Below are 16958 nucleotides of genomic sequence, written 5' to 3'. Positions count from 1 at the left end.
AAAGTGTTTTAGAAAAATAATAATAAACTTTTAATACTTTATCTAATTTTGGGGTCCTAATTTTGGCTGGTTTTGTAAAAACATTGAGTAAGTTCAATAGCCTGTGATTCTTTTTACCTTCCACTGCTGTTTTATATCCAATGTACCTGCTAGAGGTTACCAGCATGGGAGTAATCATTCAAATTCTTCCCATATTTATTAGGATCTAATTATAGTTAAGTTTAAATACAACCAAGACTGCACATGGATTACTGACTGGATGCACCATTGTATGATAATATAAGTGCAATATCCATCCAGGACAGAGAGACAGACAACCATTCAAGCTTGTATTCATGCCTGTGGTCAAATTAAGAATAACCAATTAACTATTAGTATAACTATTAGTAACTAAATGATGGATTGGGATTAAATAAGTTTATGCATCTTCCTGTTCCTTTATTAACATGTAAGTTATTTATTATTATTAATGTTTTGTTTTCCTTTTGATTTGCTTTTTTTGTTTGTCCTGTTTTTCTGTTTTTGTACTATTTTAACATGTTCAAAATAAAGATACAATACAATACAATACAAATTAACCACCTGCATGTTTGTAGGCAGTGAGAGGAAGCCAGAGTACCTGGGAGAACATGCCAAATCCACTTAAAAGACCTCAGTGAGAATTAGAAGTGAGAATTATTGATGTAAAAATGTAAGTTATGATATTAAATTGTTACTTTCATTTAATAAAAGATATTTATAATATATATATATATATATATATATATATATATATATATATATATATATATATATATATATATATATATATATATATATATATATAATTCTTTATATTTTTAAATCTTCGTAGACATAAAAATAGAAAACAATGAATTGAACTACATTTACCGACAGGTGGCAGACACGACACCACGACTACAGAAGAGGAAACTCTTCTACGTCACTGGCCGGAGGTTGTCTAACAGCCAAGATGGCGGCCACAATGTTGAGGTCGCTTAGCAAACTCGGACGTCCTTCAACAAAATTGTTATTAGGCCATAATGTGCTGAGCCCTGGCTGTGCGCTGCTGCAGAACAGGTATGATAGCAAAAAGACAAACCGTGACTCCACGAGTTATCTTTGTCCTCATGACGGTCTTCGCTTAGCTCCTCACAGATGTGTATGCCGAGAGGCTCATGCTAGCAAAACGCTACATAATCCGGCTTTGCTGCTATAAAACATCGCAGGGCTCGCCCTGTGCAGTTTAGTACTATGAAACTAAATGGAAAACATATTCATTGGCTGCTTGGCTATAACGAGTGCCCTCAGCAGCTTGTTTAGAGGATAGGTCAGCATCTCCCACTGTCGGGTTAACTGGAGATCTGCTGTCAGCGTGTGTCAGTGTTTACTACATCGGTGTTTCATGGTCAGTGAGGTCAAAATGGTTTTAACGCATAGACAGAAAATTAAAGGTTTTGGCACAAGGATGAAAATAAATAGATAATTTGGATGATTTTGGAGGTGTAGTACGCTATGTTTAACTCAGCTCAGGGCTTCAGAAGGTCTCTGAACCAAATTCAGGGGGATATAAACCTGTAACTAGCATTATGCAATGCTAGTTACTGACATATTTATGCCTCTGTATATTTGCAATATTCAGCATTAATACGTGCTATTTTATTACCGTGGCTGTATGTTACAGGACTCATGCAGTGCTGTCAAAAACATGTACATGCTTACTACTTCTATAGGAGTTAGGAGGGCACAGAGCAGGCAGATGGTGCTAATCAAATGCATTTGAATAACTGATCCGCAAATGTTACCAAACTAGCTGTTTGCTAGTTTTAGAGCATTCAGGTGTGTGTTAATACAACGCCACATTCTTTCCAGGGGTGGAAATCCCAACTAATGCAATCCACGGTCAGGCTGTGCAGTGCTCAGAGGAACTGGAAAATCCCAAGAGCTCCATCTTAGACTGTACAGGCCTGAGTTAGCATGTTAAGTGTTTAAATTCATGACAGTTCCCAGAGAAAAAGTTTGCAAAGTTGCTTCTGAAACCCCCCCCCCAAGATTTAATTATCATTTAATAATAGTATGTAAGTTCACGCACAAATCAGTGATTTGCTGAATGACATCACTTACAGTTTTGGCATTGTCCCACATATTCTGGAGGATCTGTGGTTTTTTTTCTCATTGCATTGTTGCTCTCATGCTAAGTCTTTGGAAGGCTGTACCTTTTCTGGCTTCCTTTTCGTACACAGTTGTTTCAGTGTCTTCAGGCTTCTTTCTTGCATTATTACCACTTTTTCCACTTTACCTGGAGCTCAGCATATTTCCTTATGTAGACATGGGGCCTTGGCAGTATGCAGAGTGCACAAGCCTGCTGGTTCAGAGTGATTCTGATTTACTAACATACACACAATGGCAAGACCAAAATAGGCCGGTGCACACATTTCATAAACCTGATGGTAGTTTTGAGTGTGTGTTTGTTTTTGCGTGGAATAAGAGTGTTTCCATAATGTACTTATCTGCCTTCACACACATATGAAATTCATCAATAGGATTTAATATTATGTCTGCACAGAATTTCAGCTGTAACAGGTTCAGTTCTTCTGGGAAGGCTTTCCGCAAGGTTTAAGAGTGTGTTTATGGGAATTTCTGATCATTTTTTCATAAATACATTTGTGAGGTCATGCACTGATGTTGAACGAGAAGGTTTGGGTTTCAGTCTCTCCTTTAGTTCATCCCAAAGATGTCCCAAAGGGTTGAGGTCAGGATTCTATCCACGCCAGTCAAGTTCGTCCACACCAAACTCACTCATCCTTGTCTTTATGGACCTTGCTTTGTGCATTGGTGCGCAGTCATGTTGGAACAGGAAGGGGAAATCCCCAAACTGTTCCTACAAAGTTTGGAGCAGGAAATTGTCCAAAATGTCTTGATATGTTGAAACATTAAGAATTTCTTTCACTGGAACTAAAGGGGCCGAGCCCAACTCCTGAAAAACAACTCCACACCATAATCCAGTGCAGTCACACAAGTACCGTTCTCCGGTCAACCACCAAACCCAGATTCATCCTTCAGATTGCCAGACAGAAGTGTGATTGGTCACTCCAGAGAACACGTCTCCACTGCTCTAGTTTCCAGGGATGGAGAGCTTTATACCACTCAATGCAGCTGCTCGACGATAAAAACCGATTCCATGAAGGTCTTTACGCACTGTTCTTTAGCTAATCCGAAGCCCATTGAAGTATAGAGGTCTGTAGAGATTCGGTCTGCAGAAAGTTGGTGACATCTGCACACTCTTCAGCATCCGCTGACTCTGAATGGATGAGTGAACACTTAAAATGAGTAAATGAGGGACAGCTGTTTCAGTCGCAGAAGTAAATCTACAAAGTTTCAAAGTCCAAACCTCAACCTCATTGAAACACTGTCGGGAGATTTTAGGAGAGCCTGCAGACCTCAATGATCTGAAGCCACATTGTAAAAAAAAAAAAAAAAACTTGGCCAAAATTCCTCCACAATGACATGAGAGACTGATAAAGTGATGCACAAAACAATTACTCGACCTCAGTTCTGCAAAAGGTGGCCCTCCAAACTACTGAATCATTGACATATTTTGTTTTTCACGAAGAAAACTTTCCATCTCTGCATGTTTCCTTAATGAGCTACCTCTAACGATCAGTCCTCAGGTTGGCAGGCTCAGTTCCAAGTAACATCTGATAATGAGGTTAAGGCTTTAAGCAGCACGTAGGTAGCCTGAGGCACCACCTTTTTGTACTGCAGGATCGTGTTAGCACTGATAAAGGTCGCCACCCAGCCTCATACCTACATCGCGTTAAAAATAACCTTGCTGTGTTTCACAGGCAGAAACAATGGCAGCCAGATGTGGAGTGGACGGAGCAGTTTGCTGGTGCAGTCATGTACCCCACTGCTGTTAATGAGAAGTGGACACCGCCCCCGTGGAATGGTAAAGACTGCTGTTCACCAACATCTACTCGTTTCAAATATTACTTTTTTCTTTTAATTGTAACTGAAAGGGAAAATAATGAGCTGCCAAGACTGCGGGAGAGTTGAACACAGTCCAAGTCTAAATGTATCATGTCAGCCTTTGGCAGAGACAGAACGGTAAAACGTTTGACTTATTTCCATTTTTGTCCTCTGTGTTTTCTGTCTGCCAGCCTTCATTAAGATGGGAGGCAGGTATTCAGTGTCTGACTTGCGCGTTTCTATTTCCACAGTGCAGTTGATTTAAGATGTGCTCATAGTTTGGGCAGCTTGTTCCGCATTATGGTTATTTGTTTGATGAAAACAAATGTGCTGGTCTGTCAGACTGGTCGAACTTTAGTTTGCTGTTTTGTGCTCTTTGTTTTTCAGACAAAGATCCTCCTGCAGAGAAGGAGGTGTCCAACCTGACGATTAACTTCGGCCCTCAGCATCCTGCAGCTCACGGTGTGCTGCGTCTTGTGTTGGAGCTCAGCGGGGAGTCTGTCAAGAAATGTGACCCACACATTGGCCTGCTGCATCGTGGCACAGAAAAGCTAATCGAGTATAAGACATACCTGCAGGTACTGAACAATGGGATGACTTAAGTGGTCTTTGTACTCGCCAACTTCCAGCCATTACATACCTGTTAAATTATTTTGTATGCATGTAAGTGTAGGGGCAGTTTGTATTATTTTTGTAACCATCCTCATTTAAATAAAACACGTTCTGCTGCAGGCTCTGCCCTACTTTGACCGCCTGGACTATGTTTCCATGATGTGTAATGAGCAAGCCTACTCTCTGGCTGTGGAGAAGCTGCTCAACATCCAGGCCCCACCCCGTGCACAATGGATCAGAGGTACTGAGCATGAGTGGTCAAATATGAAAACTCCTGAAGAAAAAATATTTTAAAAAACTATTAAGTCTGTCAGAAAATAGAAAAAAATAAAAATTCTATAAATGAAATAAATATAGCTAGGGGCAGGGATAGTGGGTAAAGTGGTCGGAAGGTTGGGGGTTCGAATCCACTAAACGGCTACCCCGAGGTACCCCTGAGCAAGGTACCGTCCCTACACACTGCTCCCCAGGCGCTGGATTGGTGGCTGCCCACTGCTTCACTGAGTGAATGGGTTAAATGCAGATGAGTAATTTCCCTATGGGGATTAATAAAGTATACATTACATTATTGTTATGACTGTAAGATGAATCTAATTTAATGTTGTGCACTTTCATGGTACTTGCTCAGCATTGTTTTCTCTGGAAGTGTAAGACCTTCACTGGGCAAAAACAATGTTTTAAAGCTTGATTTCATGAGCATTTAACAAACGTTTACATTTTTTTGAGTTTCCAACAGCAGTTTTCTTTGTCTGGTATGTTTGTTTTTGACCCTTTGCTTTAAGATGCAGTTAAAAATGACACACTAGGGGGCGCTAACTAAACATAAGCGCTGCTACTGTCTTCTATTGGTCCATTACAAAGTTCACAGCATAGGCTGCACGGAGATGTACGCTCAGTGTGTTTCTGTGCCACAGACACGTGCCTCTCACCTTTAGCCTTGTACGGAACAAATGAGGTTTCTGGTAGAGATCAGGCAGCCACAATTGCACAACGTACATGAACTTGAAGATCTGAAAAGACTACATTTTCCAATGTGGAGAATTGGAAAATGTAGTTGTGGTTGCTTGGATTCTTCCTCAACAGGAAACAGTGAGAACCAAGGATCAGAGTCGTAGTTTTGTTTCAAAGAGGATCACTTTAAAGTCGTGTCTGGCAACAAAAAGCGTCAACTACTGTGTTGACTGTTGTGTTGTGTACCTGCCTTTAATGTTTAGGCTCTATTTGTGAAGAGTTAACTTGACATATGAGCTATCTAGAGCTAACAGACCCTCTGTTCTTGCACTCAGTTAGTGTTCCTGGAGCTTTTTTGTATCTGATTGAATTGATTGATTTGACCAAGTAATCACCAATCTAATTTCAAGAAGCATTGAAGTGTTTAAGTAGATTTTTTTTATTTTTATTTTATTTTACGTGGACGCTAACAAAACATGTTGAACTCAAAGTAAAGTAAAACTTCACCAGTGAGCAGCTGGAACCTGTTTCCAGTTTGTTGAGCTCTGTTCTGTGTCGTTTGTAGTGCTGTATGGAGAGTTGACTCGCATCCTGAACCACATCATGGCCATCACCACACATGCTCTCGACATTGGCGCCATGACTCCCTTCTTTTGGATGTTCGAGGAGCGAGAGAAGGTAACGGAACAACAATCACAAGGTGTACTGTGGTTCTAATCTGGGGATTGTTCTAGTTTTTTTGTTGAGTCAAGCCTGCTCCCAAAATCGCTGTATCTTTGATTCATAAACAGTAGCTATGTTCTCATCAGTTAGTGGCACAGTGACCTCCAGCTCTTCAGGTGTTTACTCAACAATATCCTGTGTATGAGTCAGGATGTGGGCCACGTCTGACTTCACATTTTCACTGAGTCACTGAAAGTGTCCCAAAAATGACAGGACTGTAAAATGAGTCAACCGTTTGAGTCTGAATCTTCTGCTGGCGATACAATGTGATGATCTGAAGAGAATCCTGGTTTACGGCATCCAGCGTAGCATGAAATGAGGAGTTTGTGGCTCCACGGTGATGTTACTTAATTCCGGGTTGCTTTGATAGTGAGATTCGGGTTGTCTGTGTTTTTAGGTCAGAGTGTTACTTATCTTCTTTTTGACAATACCCCACAGATTCACTAAGGGGTTCAGCCAAGTCAAGCAAACACAGTAGTAAGTGGTCATCAAAGGATTTGGTGTTAGTGAAATGAAAACTGCATCATCATAAATCCTGACAACAGGTGGAATACGCAGTCCTCCAAAATCTACGGCTACACGGTTGCATAAAGTACTAATATGCTGATAAAACAATGGTACCCCGAATAATCAAAGTCTAGAAACTTCACACTGAACTTCAAACATCTTGCATTCGGTGTCTGTTGACTAGACACTTGATTGCAGTGGCACCAGCCTCAGTCTACTCATTGAGAGTCTCAGTTGTCTCTCCCAAGAACCCCTCAGTTTTTGAATCAACTTCTTTTGAGAATCCTCTCAACGCTGCAGTCATCCCTGTTGCACACACAGCATTCTGTGAACAGCCACCATCATCCGCAGTGACCTTCTGTGGCTTAGCCTCCTGTTAAATGGTGCTTTCTGGACATTTGTCAAGTCAGCAGCATTCGCCATCGTTGTGTTTATGTGTACTGAACTTGACTGAGCAGCACACAGTATTTATACTGTATGAAAATTAACTGACTTAAATTCAAAGTGAAATATTCTAATAATTTGGTTATTGAGTCATAGACAGAAAATGATAGAAACATTGACGTTTCAGTGAATTGTTAGAATACATTACCTTTTCATTTTCCTAAATAACTGATGGTTATCACATTGCCACTGCTAGAAAGAGTTTTTTCAGGCTTAATAAAATTCTAAACACATTAGGTTGATTTGATTGTAACAGCATTCATCAGTGAAATGATAACCTATCACCGTGATCGACTGGTACATACGATTGTAGCTTTTCTTTTAAAATAGGCCGTCTAATCCAGCGTATGTATGTGTTGCAACAGAGCAGTTTGAGTTTTGCCACTAATCCTGAGACTGTGACACTACTGTACATGGAAATGTGTGTGTGTGTGTTTGTGGGGGGGGTTCTTTTTCTTTTCTCTTTAAGTCTTTAATTCTTGTCTCCTCTCAGATGTTTGAGTTTTATGAGCGAGTGTCTGGAGCAAGGATGCACGCTGCATACGTCAGGCCTGGTGGCGTACATCAGGTAGGAGAAGAATTCATTATGTTTTTATAACTAGAAAGTTCAACACTTCTCTAAACATGCTTTTTAAAATCTATCTATAGATACATATAGATAGATATAGATTATATAGATAGATAGATGAGAGATGAAATCTAAAGATCAGTATAATATTGTTGTATTTGAATATGTTTCAGGATTTGCCCCTTGGCCTGATGGATGACATCTATGAGTGGTGTAAGAATTTCTCCATTCGGATTGATGAAGTTGAAGAGGTGAATGACTCCATGTTCTCCTCAGTTCTCCACGAGCTCTCAGTGAGCTCAAGCACGGTGGGCGTGTGGAGCTTGTGGATGCAGTAAATTTAAAGTGACATTCATGTTGGATTTCCTTCATGCAGATGCTGACCAACAATCGTATCTGGAAGAATCGCACTGTGGACATCGGAGTGGTTTCTGCTGAGGAGGCCCTCAACTACGGTTTCAGGTAACCCATAAATGAAAGTTCACTGACTTATTAGAAAATTAAGTTACACTGATGACAATGATGGCTTCACTTGCACAGTAGTCAGCTGTTATAAATGCATTCTAAATGAATAAACAAACCCTCCTAAAGGGAAGTGACACTGCTGTGTTTTCAGTCTTAATAGTGGTGCAATCTGCCACAAACTTATGAAATCAGTTTGTATAATTCATTTAAATAGTCTCCTTCTGGAAGCTGCTAGAAATACATGTGTTTGTAAACCTTGAAATGCATCACTCTGCTTTTCCCACCACCAGTGGAGTCATGTTACGAGGGTCTGGAATCAAGTGGGACCTGAGGAAGTCTCAGCCATATGACAAGTACGATGAAGTGGAATTTGACGTTCCGATTGGAAGCAATGGAGACTGCTATGACAGGTAAGACTCCTCCAGACAAACAGCCCGAGTCTTCTCTATAGTAGCCCGGGTATGAGCACGCCAGAAGAATATTTGGTCTCTTTATTATATATATTCTTCTACTGTCTCTTATTATTGAGCAGTTTAGTCTTTTTGAAATGAAATACTTGTGATTTATGTGAGTTTATCTGTTGCTTTTTTACAAAAGGCTGCATATAGAACCAGGTCTTACCACTCGGCAGCTGCCATGGCGCATATCTCTGTTTCTGATCAAAGCAACACGATGTAAATTTAGCAGTAAATATGTCACCCAGTTTAAAACTCAGACGTTCAGCCTAGCAACAGAAAGCTTCACAGAGACATTATTGGCCAACTGTGTTTAAAAGGAATCCTGGTTTACGTGCCTACACGGTGAGAGCTTGATGCTCCTGGCTTTCATGAATGCAGCATAAATAATCAGAATGAGCCGTCACTCACAGACGGCAGAAGTTAGCGACCTCGTTTGTCCACAGAGTTTGACCTATTTTCTGATCACCCTCTTGGAGTGACTAAACATGTGGCTGCGTACAAAGCACATTGTGGTTCACCAGTCTCACTGGCATGAGTGGAACACATCCACTTCTGTTTTAATCAGTCAAAATGGCCCTGGGAACTATTTTTTTTCTCCTTCAGGTCGATTTCCTGTACTATACTATACCGTAATACTGTAGTTGTGTAATGCACTCTGAGCATGATGATGCCAGACTGAGCTGCTAACGTCTGCCCTCCACCTTCTCTGCAGAGTGTTTGAGGTGTATATCGTGTTGTGGCGTAGAGCAACATCAGTCCTGTGGTTTACTGCTACTTGTGTGTGTATGTGTGCGGCTCAGGTATCTGTGCAGAGTGGAGGAGATGAGGCAGTCCCTGAGGATCATGCACCAGGCGATGAACAAGATGCCAGAGGGCGAGATAAAGGTGGATGATGCCAAAGTGGCTCCGCCTAAGAGGTCTGAGATGAAGGTGTGTTGAGTAGAGAGCTTTCCTCTTTTGCTGTGCAGCCTGCAGGCTATTTACGTTCTTCTCTGTATTTCATCACTCGTGTGTTATTTCAATTTCTTGTTAATTTGTGTTCACTCGTCCTTTTTCAGAGTTAGGACAGTTTTATTGTAAAACTCAATTAAATTTGGCTGCACTCAAGGCTGGAAACCACCTGTACTTCCCCTCACCGTTGTAATGTTAACATTCCCTCAATATACACTGATGCTCTTTTCTTTTTATGCTTTTTTTCCCCCCACAAACTTTGTGTTATTTTGCTAGATGTCCATGGAGTCTCTGATTCACCACTTTAAACTGTACACAGAGGGCTACCAGGTCCCCCCAGGGGCCACATACACAGCTGTAGAGGCACCTAAGGTGAGAGCACTCAGTGTAGAGTATAAGGACAAACTGTGCAGTCATCAAAGTGTACGACTAAGGCTTTTTGAGTCTTAATTAGATGCTTATTGGAGTGTGTGTGTGTGTGTCTGTGTGTGTGTGTGTGTGGCTTGCAGGGAGAGTTTGGTGTATATATGGTTTCAGACGGCTCCAGCAGACCCTATCGCTGCAAGATCAAAGCCCCTGGATTCGCTCACTTGGTGCGTACTTGAAAATTTCACACGACACTGTGAAATATTAAATACTCCCACCATCAATTATTCAGCTCATTTAACGGCTTGTCCTCTAGGCTACTTTGACTTCATTAACTATATTTTATTAAGCGTTACGGAGCAGTTGTTTTTTTTTTTTTTGTCCAAAGCTCTCCTCTGCTTCCTTCCTGTTCGTCTTAGCTCATGGGTAAACGAGCTAATGCAGTTGAACGTCGTCATTAGAATTTGGGTTTACAAGGCTAAAAATGTGTTTAAAGTTGCATAAACAAACTAATTGAGTCGTTACTGTGATAACTCGAGGCTATAATCTCATGAATTAAGACAACTTTTGTGCTCTCGTGCATACTGGAAGCTTCACTTGCTCTAAATGTTACTTCATGTTTGCTTCTTTCTAGGCCGGTCTGGATAAAATGGCCAAAGGACACATGTTGGCAGATGTGGTGGCCATCATTGGTGAGAATGTCACAATAACTTAAATACTTGCAGACATGCAGAAGTGAGCGTGCGAACGGAGCTGCTTCACATCGAGTGTTATCTTCTTGCAGGTACGCAGGACATAGTGTTTGGAGAGGTGGACCGTTAAAGCGATACTCTTAATGTGTCGCTTCCCCAGCGAGGACTCTCTCTCTCTGTCACACCACTATCTTGTCAGACGGGCTTTCTTCCTGTTCTCTTTTCACTGTAGTGAGCTTTTTGACAGGCGGCTTCGTTTATCACCATTCATGTACAATGCCCAAATCAACCTAATAAATATTTTATGTCTGAACAGTAAACGCATCTGTTTTCTTTGTCCCACTGCGATAAGTTGACATCTTAAGGCTTCGTAAAGTCTAAAACACCCTCTTTTTTTTCTTTTTTTCTTTCCACGCTCTTGTGCCGCCTGAAAACAAATAAAGTATTAAAGATGACAGCAGACACCGACGCCTGAGTGAAGTCTTTCCTCTTGGTTGGTGTTAACAGGGGGAGTGGTCTGATGAGATCTGAGACAAATGGACTTAGAGCTCAGACCACAACTTCCCCTCTGAGCTGTAAAGCTGGGTATGCAGTAGTCGAAGTCTTTAGCGGAAAAAAAAAAACGCACCAAGCAGTCGTGTTTGCTCGCTGTTCAAGGAGCTGATTATCCGTGTCGAGCCTGTGTTATCATGGCTGGGTGGTGCAGGAACCAAATGCTGGTGGCCATTCCTCTGTGGATGTGTTTTGGGAGAGCCGGTGAGTTGACACAAATACTGGAACGCTTTGTTTTTATATCACCAGATTTAATGTCCAGAGATCTTGCGCTTGGTTTCAGTTTCCGAGAAAAATGAACAGTTTTTGGGTGAACGGAGGTGTAAAGTTAATCAGGATGAACATGATGTGTTTTTATTATGTGGTTGACTAGATTCAACACTGCTGTTCAATTAAACAGCATTTTTTTTAACTACACTATCCTGTTTACCGAAAGTTAGAGAACACTGAGGTTTTCTGACATTTGGCCTTATTCCGCTCAGTGTAGGCAGCAGATGTATTTACCACATTTTAGTTCCTGTGAGAAGAGAAACTGACCCTGCTGAGTTTGTTGCTTGTGGCAAGGGGTGTGGATGCTGGTCTATATGGCCAGTAGCAGCTTCTGCATTTGTTCAGCCACTTCTGCGTATGTAACAAATTCAGCTCCCTCCAAATATGGGAAACTGGTCTCTGACGGTGTATGTGCAAAAATCTTCTTCTTTTTTTTTTTTTTTTTTGTTAAGTAAAAGAGAAATAAAATCACACTGTTGTTCCGTTTTTAATCAAATACAACCAACAGTTAATGGGATCAAATAAACACATTTTTACAGGCTAAGCTGAAACACGTACAGGTTGTCGGCCCCTAAATCGGCCATTAATTTTGCAGACGGAAATGCGTCTGGTGAAGTTGCTGTGAGATCATTCTGGGATATTTTTTTGACTTTTTAATGGTTGTCAAATGTCGATGTTTGTCTTTATGCAAATGTGGATTATGATTTTTTTTTTTTTTTTATTTATTTTTAAAGAAAAAAGATGTTTTATTTATTTAAAGAACATAAGTGAGAAGGTAGCAGGGAACAGTTTCGTACTTTTATCCCTAAACATTTGCAGTTTGCATTTTTTTTTTTTTTTTGTCTCGAAAAACTGAACAGATTAACCGTGTAAGAGACATTTGCACCTTAAATAAGGTGCAAATGTCTGGTTCCATCTGAGCGGCCTACAGCTAGTCAACAACTGGTATAAAATTCTTAAAGAAAAAAATCTCTTCATGTTTCCTGAGTACCCTGCAGTTCTAATGCAAAAGGAAAAAAAGTAAAAGGGTCTCAGTCATTTTTATTTTTATTTTGAATTGCTGTGCTCACTGCTGATGCCCCAGAAGTCAGGAAAGAAAAAAGTGTCACTACATCACTATCAAACCAATAGCCGTCAGGCGACTTACATTTCTTAAGAACCCAACACTGCTTATGAAAAACCAAAGATGCCAAGAAAAAGTAAAGATAAACCGCAACATTTTAAGATCACATGCAAAAGTAATGGATACACCTGAGAGCAAGCATGTCTGTTACACGTGTGGCAGAAATTTAGTGGCGGTCCAACTTTACATCACACTGTTTGGAAGCGAGTCTCTGTGTGCACAGCCGTCATGTGATCAGAGATTTTAGAGAAGTGAATTTATGAGAAGAGCGAAACAAATTGTGAAGGAAGGAACAGACCAAAATGACGTTAGCTGTCTGGGGAAATTCACAATGAAGACATCATCCTTTCATCCAACTGCAAATAACTGTGTACACATCAAAGTTTTAAAGGCCTTAATATACTTTCAGTGTATACTTTCAGCCTTAATAAGAAAAGCCATTATTAAAAGTTAATTATAAACCATTCAGACTTTTTGACGAATTCTTCCTATGATCTCATCTTTTCCATCTGAATTTAACAAATTTGAGGAAATCCAACCCTCCGTGCTTTGACTGGCCAATAGCTGTTTTTGGAGTCATAAGACAAAACTTCTCTTTTCATCTACCTAATCTAAAGTTACACTGGATCTTTGTAATCACGCAAGTTTTAGTTCCTTGAAAAACAAAGTAGCTGTCAAAAAAAAAGAGACTAGTACAAAAACTGAATTATTTGGGCAATAATTACTTATAATTCTAAAAAATACTTATTTTAAAAAAGGTCAATTTCTTGAATTTCTTATATCCAGAACAGTTTTAGATTTATCAACACTTTTATGGATTATAAATGACTGAATATGACACGATCGCGCAATATTGAAATTACACACAACCTTCAAAGTACTGTAATGTAAGATCAATGCTTTTTAAGGCCGTTTGTTGCATCTTCTATAGTCAGTCAGATGTTTGTGATGTCAAAACATGACCCAGTCCTTTTGTTTGTTTGTCGACACTTTGCTTGTAATTTCTGCAAGATAAAAGAAGTTTTTATATGATCATAGAGTTAAAACTATCTGTTGAGTACTGTTCGGTGCTTCCACTATGTGGTAAACGTGCAGCGAGAAGAGCCTGTTGAATATTGTAGCGTAGGTTCTTATTCACTTTAAACTTTAGGCCTGAACATATTTGAAGTTTTCCTCCCATGCTGCTTGTTAGTCACACTTCTTTTAGTAGACGATCAACTGAGAGCACAGATAACAACATTAAGGCTTTTTGTTGTATCTTCTATAGTCAGTCAGACAGATGTTGGTCGTTGAAAGATACGACCCAGTCCTTCTAGTTATTTGTAGACAGTTTGCTTGTAATTTTTGCAATATGAAAGGTTTTTGAATGATTATAGAGTTAAAACTATCTGTTGAGTACTGTGTAGCGCATATTTGAAGTTTTCCTCCCATGCTGTTTGTTAATCACAGTAGTCGATCAACTGAGAGCACAGATAAGACACAGCATTAAAAAAGGCAACATTACCCCATATCTTATGCTATTTGAATGTATTTATGGATACATTGAAACATGTTACATGTTGCAGACTGACCGACAGACAGCGTTCTGCAGTTGCACAGAACTTGCTGCCATCGCTGTTTCTCAGTCTAAAGTGGTGGCAGCGCCATTACCCAACAAAACCGTGTTATCGCTGATATAAGTGATATATCAATGATATATAATCATTTTAAATTAATATATGATCTAATCTAATCTGCTAACGACATTCCCTTGTGTTTTCTCAGCGGCTCTTGCTGAGCCCCAGATCTGTTATATCCTGGATGGCATCCTGTTTCTGTACGGGATCATCCTGACAGCTCTCTACTGCAAAGTCAAGGTTTGCATATGATATAAATGTATATTTCTTTGCAGAAGCCTACATCAACACTAATATAAGGTTTTCATAAAGGTTGTATCCAAGGAAGTTGAAATGTATCTACAGTAAGCTATCATCAGCAAAGTAAAGCACACAAACTCTTAAGATGGTTATAAAAATATTCTCTTGACTGTGATACTTCTACATGCTGACAGTGATGATTTTAGATTTAAACTATCTTTGCAGCACAAGTACTTGGTCATTATCTTACTGCACTGCACTTCCTTTATTTGTGACAAACGAAAGAAGATATATCTAAAGCGTGTGTAATGTTGCTAACTCTAAAGTGACAACAGGAAATGCACGTATAGCTTACCATACCTTTAGAGTTATACTCAAACGTTACTGTAGTTTTTCTTTAATGTTCCCTAACTTTGCCTTCTACAGATCTCCAATGCTAAAGAGGCCGCTGGGAAAGGAAAGCCGAAGGGGGTGAGAATGGATGCAGACACACAAGTGCATACCTTACTGACACAGGCACAAAGAAGCAACACGCTGTCTAAACTGCAGACAGCAGCGACACATACACACCACAGCACAAAAGTAGCGTTTCGGTAAACAACCAGAAGGCAGAACTTCACCAGAGACAAAGATGAGCTCACTGGCCATGTCAAACCTCAGTGGACAAACCCTGAGGTCTGAAAATGGAGCAGAAACTGAAGGATGAAGCTGCCACACCATAGCCGCATACAACCACATCTACTTAGTTCATGACATATTTAATCCAAATCTCTATTAAGGACTTACTACTCAGCTTACTTTCGAGCTCGTGTAGACATCTGTCGCTCTGGGAAGGTTTAGAAAATGAACAGGGTGTCACTTAGAGCCAAAGAATCTGGTTTTAGCTATGTGGACATTTAACATTTACATGAAGCCAAGACAGTTTTATAAATATCCGTAGTTCTAAATTTAATCCACAAGCAGCAGCTTCAGTGACAGTTTTTTTCTTTCTGTCAAAAATCTGACTTGCACAGGATACAGAGATAGATAGTGTTCTTTTTCTCATGCAAAACTGGTGCGCTGCTTTACCCCCTTTTTAAGTCTATTAATTTCCTATTGCTAGCCACAAACTCTGCACCGCCTAAGCCACTCATGTGTTGCTTACTGGCTTCTATTTTTTCTTCTTCTCAGATCTGTAACTAGTTACTAAGAACCAAAAAAAACCCGTCATTACAATGTCCGATTTCTTCAATTTGTACTGTATCTGACATTTTTCTCTCCGCTTTCCTTGTCAGAATGTTGAAGAGGGCATATATACGGTGAGTTGTTGTGCTATCAAGAAGAAAACCAGCAGATAGTCGAATGCTGGATTATTATTATAATTATATTTAATGAATTATGGACTGAAATTCTCCTCATCCTCCCCCTCAGGGTCTCACTCCTCATGCAACGGACACATATGAAACAATCGGCATGAAGAAGTGATATGACGAATGACTTCTTTCTCTCTTTGTAATTAAATGTTGCACATCATACTCAGCTTAGGTCTTCAAGAATGTATGAGATTTTGTATATCACGGGTTATTTCCCTTTTGCTTTTAGAGATTCTAGAGGAAGTTTGGAAGGAGTCACAAACAGGGAAGTTGAGGCCAGAAAGGGGAGATTGCGAGAAATGCTTTTTCCTTGTTGCATGACATACTTTCATTGCTCGTATATTTAACATTAACACAAACTCAGTTTGACAGCGGTAAAACTTCAGAGATATTTTATATTATAATACCCAGTAACTGAAAAAAGAGTGATTTTTGCTTGATATTTTTATATATATAAATATAAACTCTTTTTTTATATAGACAAGCTGTACTGTCCATCTCACTTCCTCTTTTTCTTCTTTTTTTTGCTGCCCGTTTGTGTGAACATGAGAAATAGTGTGTTTTAGTTTTAGCCTCCCAAGTTCTGCTATTCAAAAAACAAGAAAACAACAACAAAACAGAACAGAAGAAGACATGACTGTTTTAAAAAATGCCGCAGTTTAAGATGTTGAATCGTTGTTGAGGAGTACAGAAAAACATAATCGTGCTTCTCTTTAATGAGCAGTGTTTCCTGTACACCACAGGATGGCAGCGATGCTGTCTTTGGTCCTCACCTGTGTGCTATCGAAAAAAATCATGCATGTTATTTTGTAAGTAAACTTCTGCCTGTAGACGCCTTAAAACTGTCACATGTACATACACACCAAACCTATTAAAAGTTTTATGTTAACATTAAATGTTGTATCTCCAAGAAGCCTCCAACCTTGTGATTTAAAACCCCAAAATAATAAAACAAAACATTACTATACTATACTAATAATGATTAGTAACTGGCAGTAGTTTTACTGCTGGCGTCCTGTTGGTTTAGGTGGTTACAGCTGCTCAGATTTATTTTGTAACAAGCTGTGAATATGCCAGTTACATGTATGCAAATTAACAA

General features: G+C 39.7%; 2 protein-coding genes across 2 annotated transcripts; both read left to right on the top strand.

Moving 5' to 3' along the window:
- Positions 1 to 945: 945 nt before the first annotated feature.
- ndufs2 (NADH:ubiquinone oxidoreductase core subunit S2) lies at positions 946 to 11026 on the top strand. Its single transcript, XM_040040852.1, has 14 exons — positions 946 to 1080; positions 3846 to 3949; positions 4357 to 4547; positions 4702 to 4822; positions 6098 to 6210; positions 7700 to 7774; positions 7948 to 8025; positions 8151 to 8236; positions 8530 to 8649; positions 9498 to 9627; positions 9925 to 10020; positions 10158 to 10241; positions 10649 to 10706; positions 10799 to 11026. Exons 1-14 carry the CDS (start codon positions 974 to 976, stop codon positions 10834 to 10836), a joined length of 1401 nt encoding a protein of 466 aa, XP_039896786.1. The 5' UTR covers positions 946 to 973; the 3' UTR covers positions 10837 to 11026.
- A 222-nt stretch (positions 11027 to 11248) lies between these two features.
- Positions 11249 to 16769, top strand: fcer1g (Fc fragment of IgE, high affinity I, receptor for; gamma polypeptide). Its single transcript, XM_040040858.1, has 5 exons — positions 11249 to 11462; positions 14416 to 14507; positions 14934 to 14978; positions 15782 to 15805; positions 15918 to 16769. Exons 1-5 carry the CDS (start codon positions 11396 to 11398, stop codon positions 15969 to 15971), a joined length of 282 nt encoding a protein of 93 aa, XP_039896792.1. The 5' UTR covers positions 11249 to 11395; the 3' UTR covers positions 15972 to 16769.
- Positions 16770 to 16958: the final 189 nt, after the last annotated feature.

This window comes from Simochromis diagramma, unplaced genomic scaffold (assembly GCF_900408965.1).
Source record: "Simochromis diagramma unplaced genomic scaffold, fSimDia1.1 OVJJ01000317.1, whole genome shotgun sequence".
NCBI lineage: Eukaryota > Metazoa > Chordata > Actinopteri > Cichliformes > Cichlidae > Simochromis > Simochromis diagramma.
Note: the sequence above shows the minus strand (reverse complement) of the source record. Positions and strands in the feature narration are given on the sequence as shown.

Bases quoted from the DNA above. Each gene is read 5' to 3' on its own strand.
- ndufs2 (XM_040040852.1), top strand. From the start codon at position 974: ATGGCGGCCACAATGTTGAGGTCGCTTAGCAAACTCGGACGTCCTTCA. The intron at 8,237-8,529 runs GTAACCCATAAA...TCCCACCACCAG, and splicing joins GCCCTCAACTACGGTTTCAG to TGGAGTCATGTTACGAGGGT. The intron at 10,242-10,648 runs GTGCGTACTTGA...GCTTCTTTCTAG, and splicing joins CCCCTGGATTCGCTCACTTG to GCCGGTCTGGATAAAATGGC.
- fcer1g (XM_040040858.1), top strand. From the start codon at position 11,396: ATGGCTGGGTGGTGCAGGAACCAAATGCTGGTGGCCATTCCTCTGTGG. The intron at 14,508-14,933 runs GTTTGCATATGA...TGCCTTCTACAG, and splicing joins CTCTCTACTGCAAAGTCAAG to ATCTCCAATGCTAAAGAGGC. The intron at 14,979-15,781 runs GTGAGAATGGAT...TTTCCTTGTCAG, and splicing joins GGAAAGGAAAGCCGAAGGGG to AATGTTGAAGAGGGCATATA.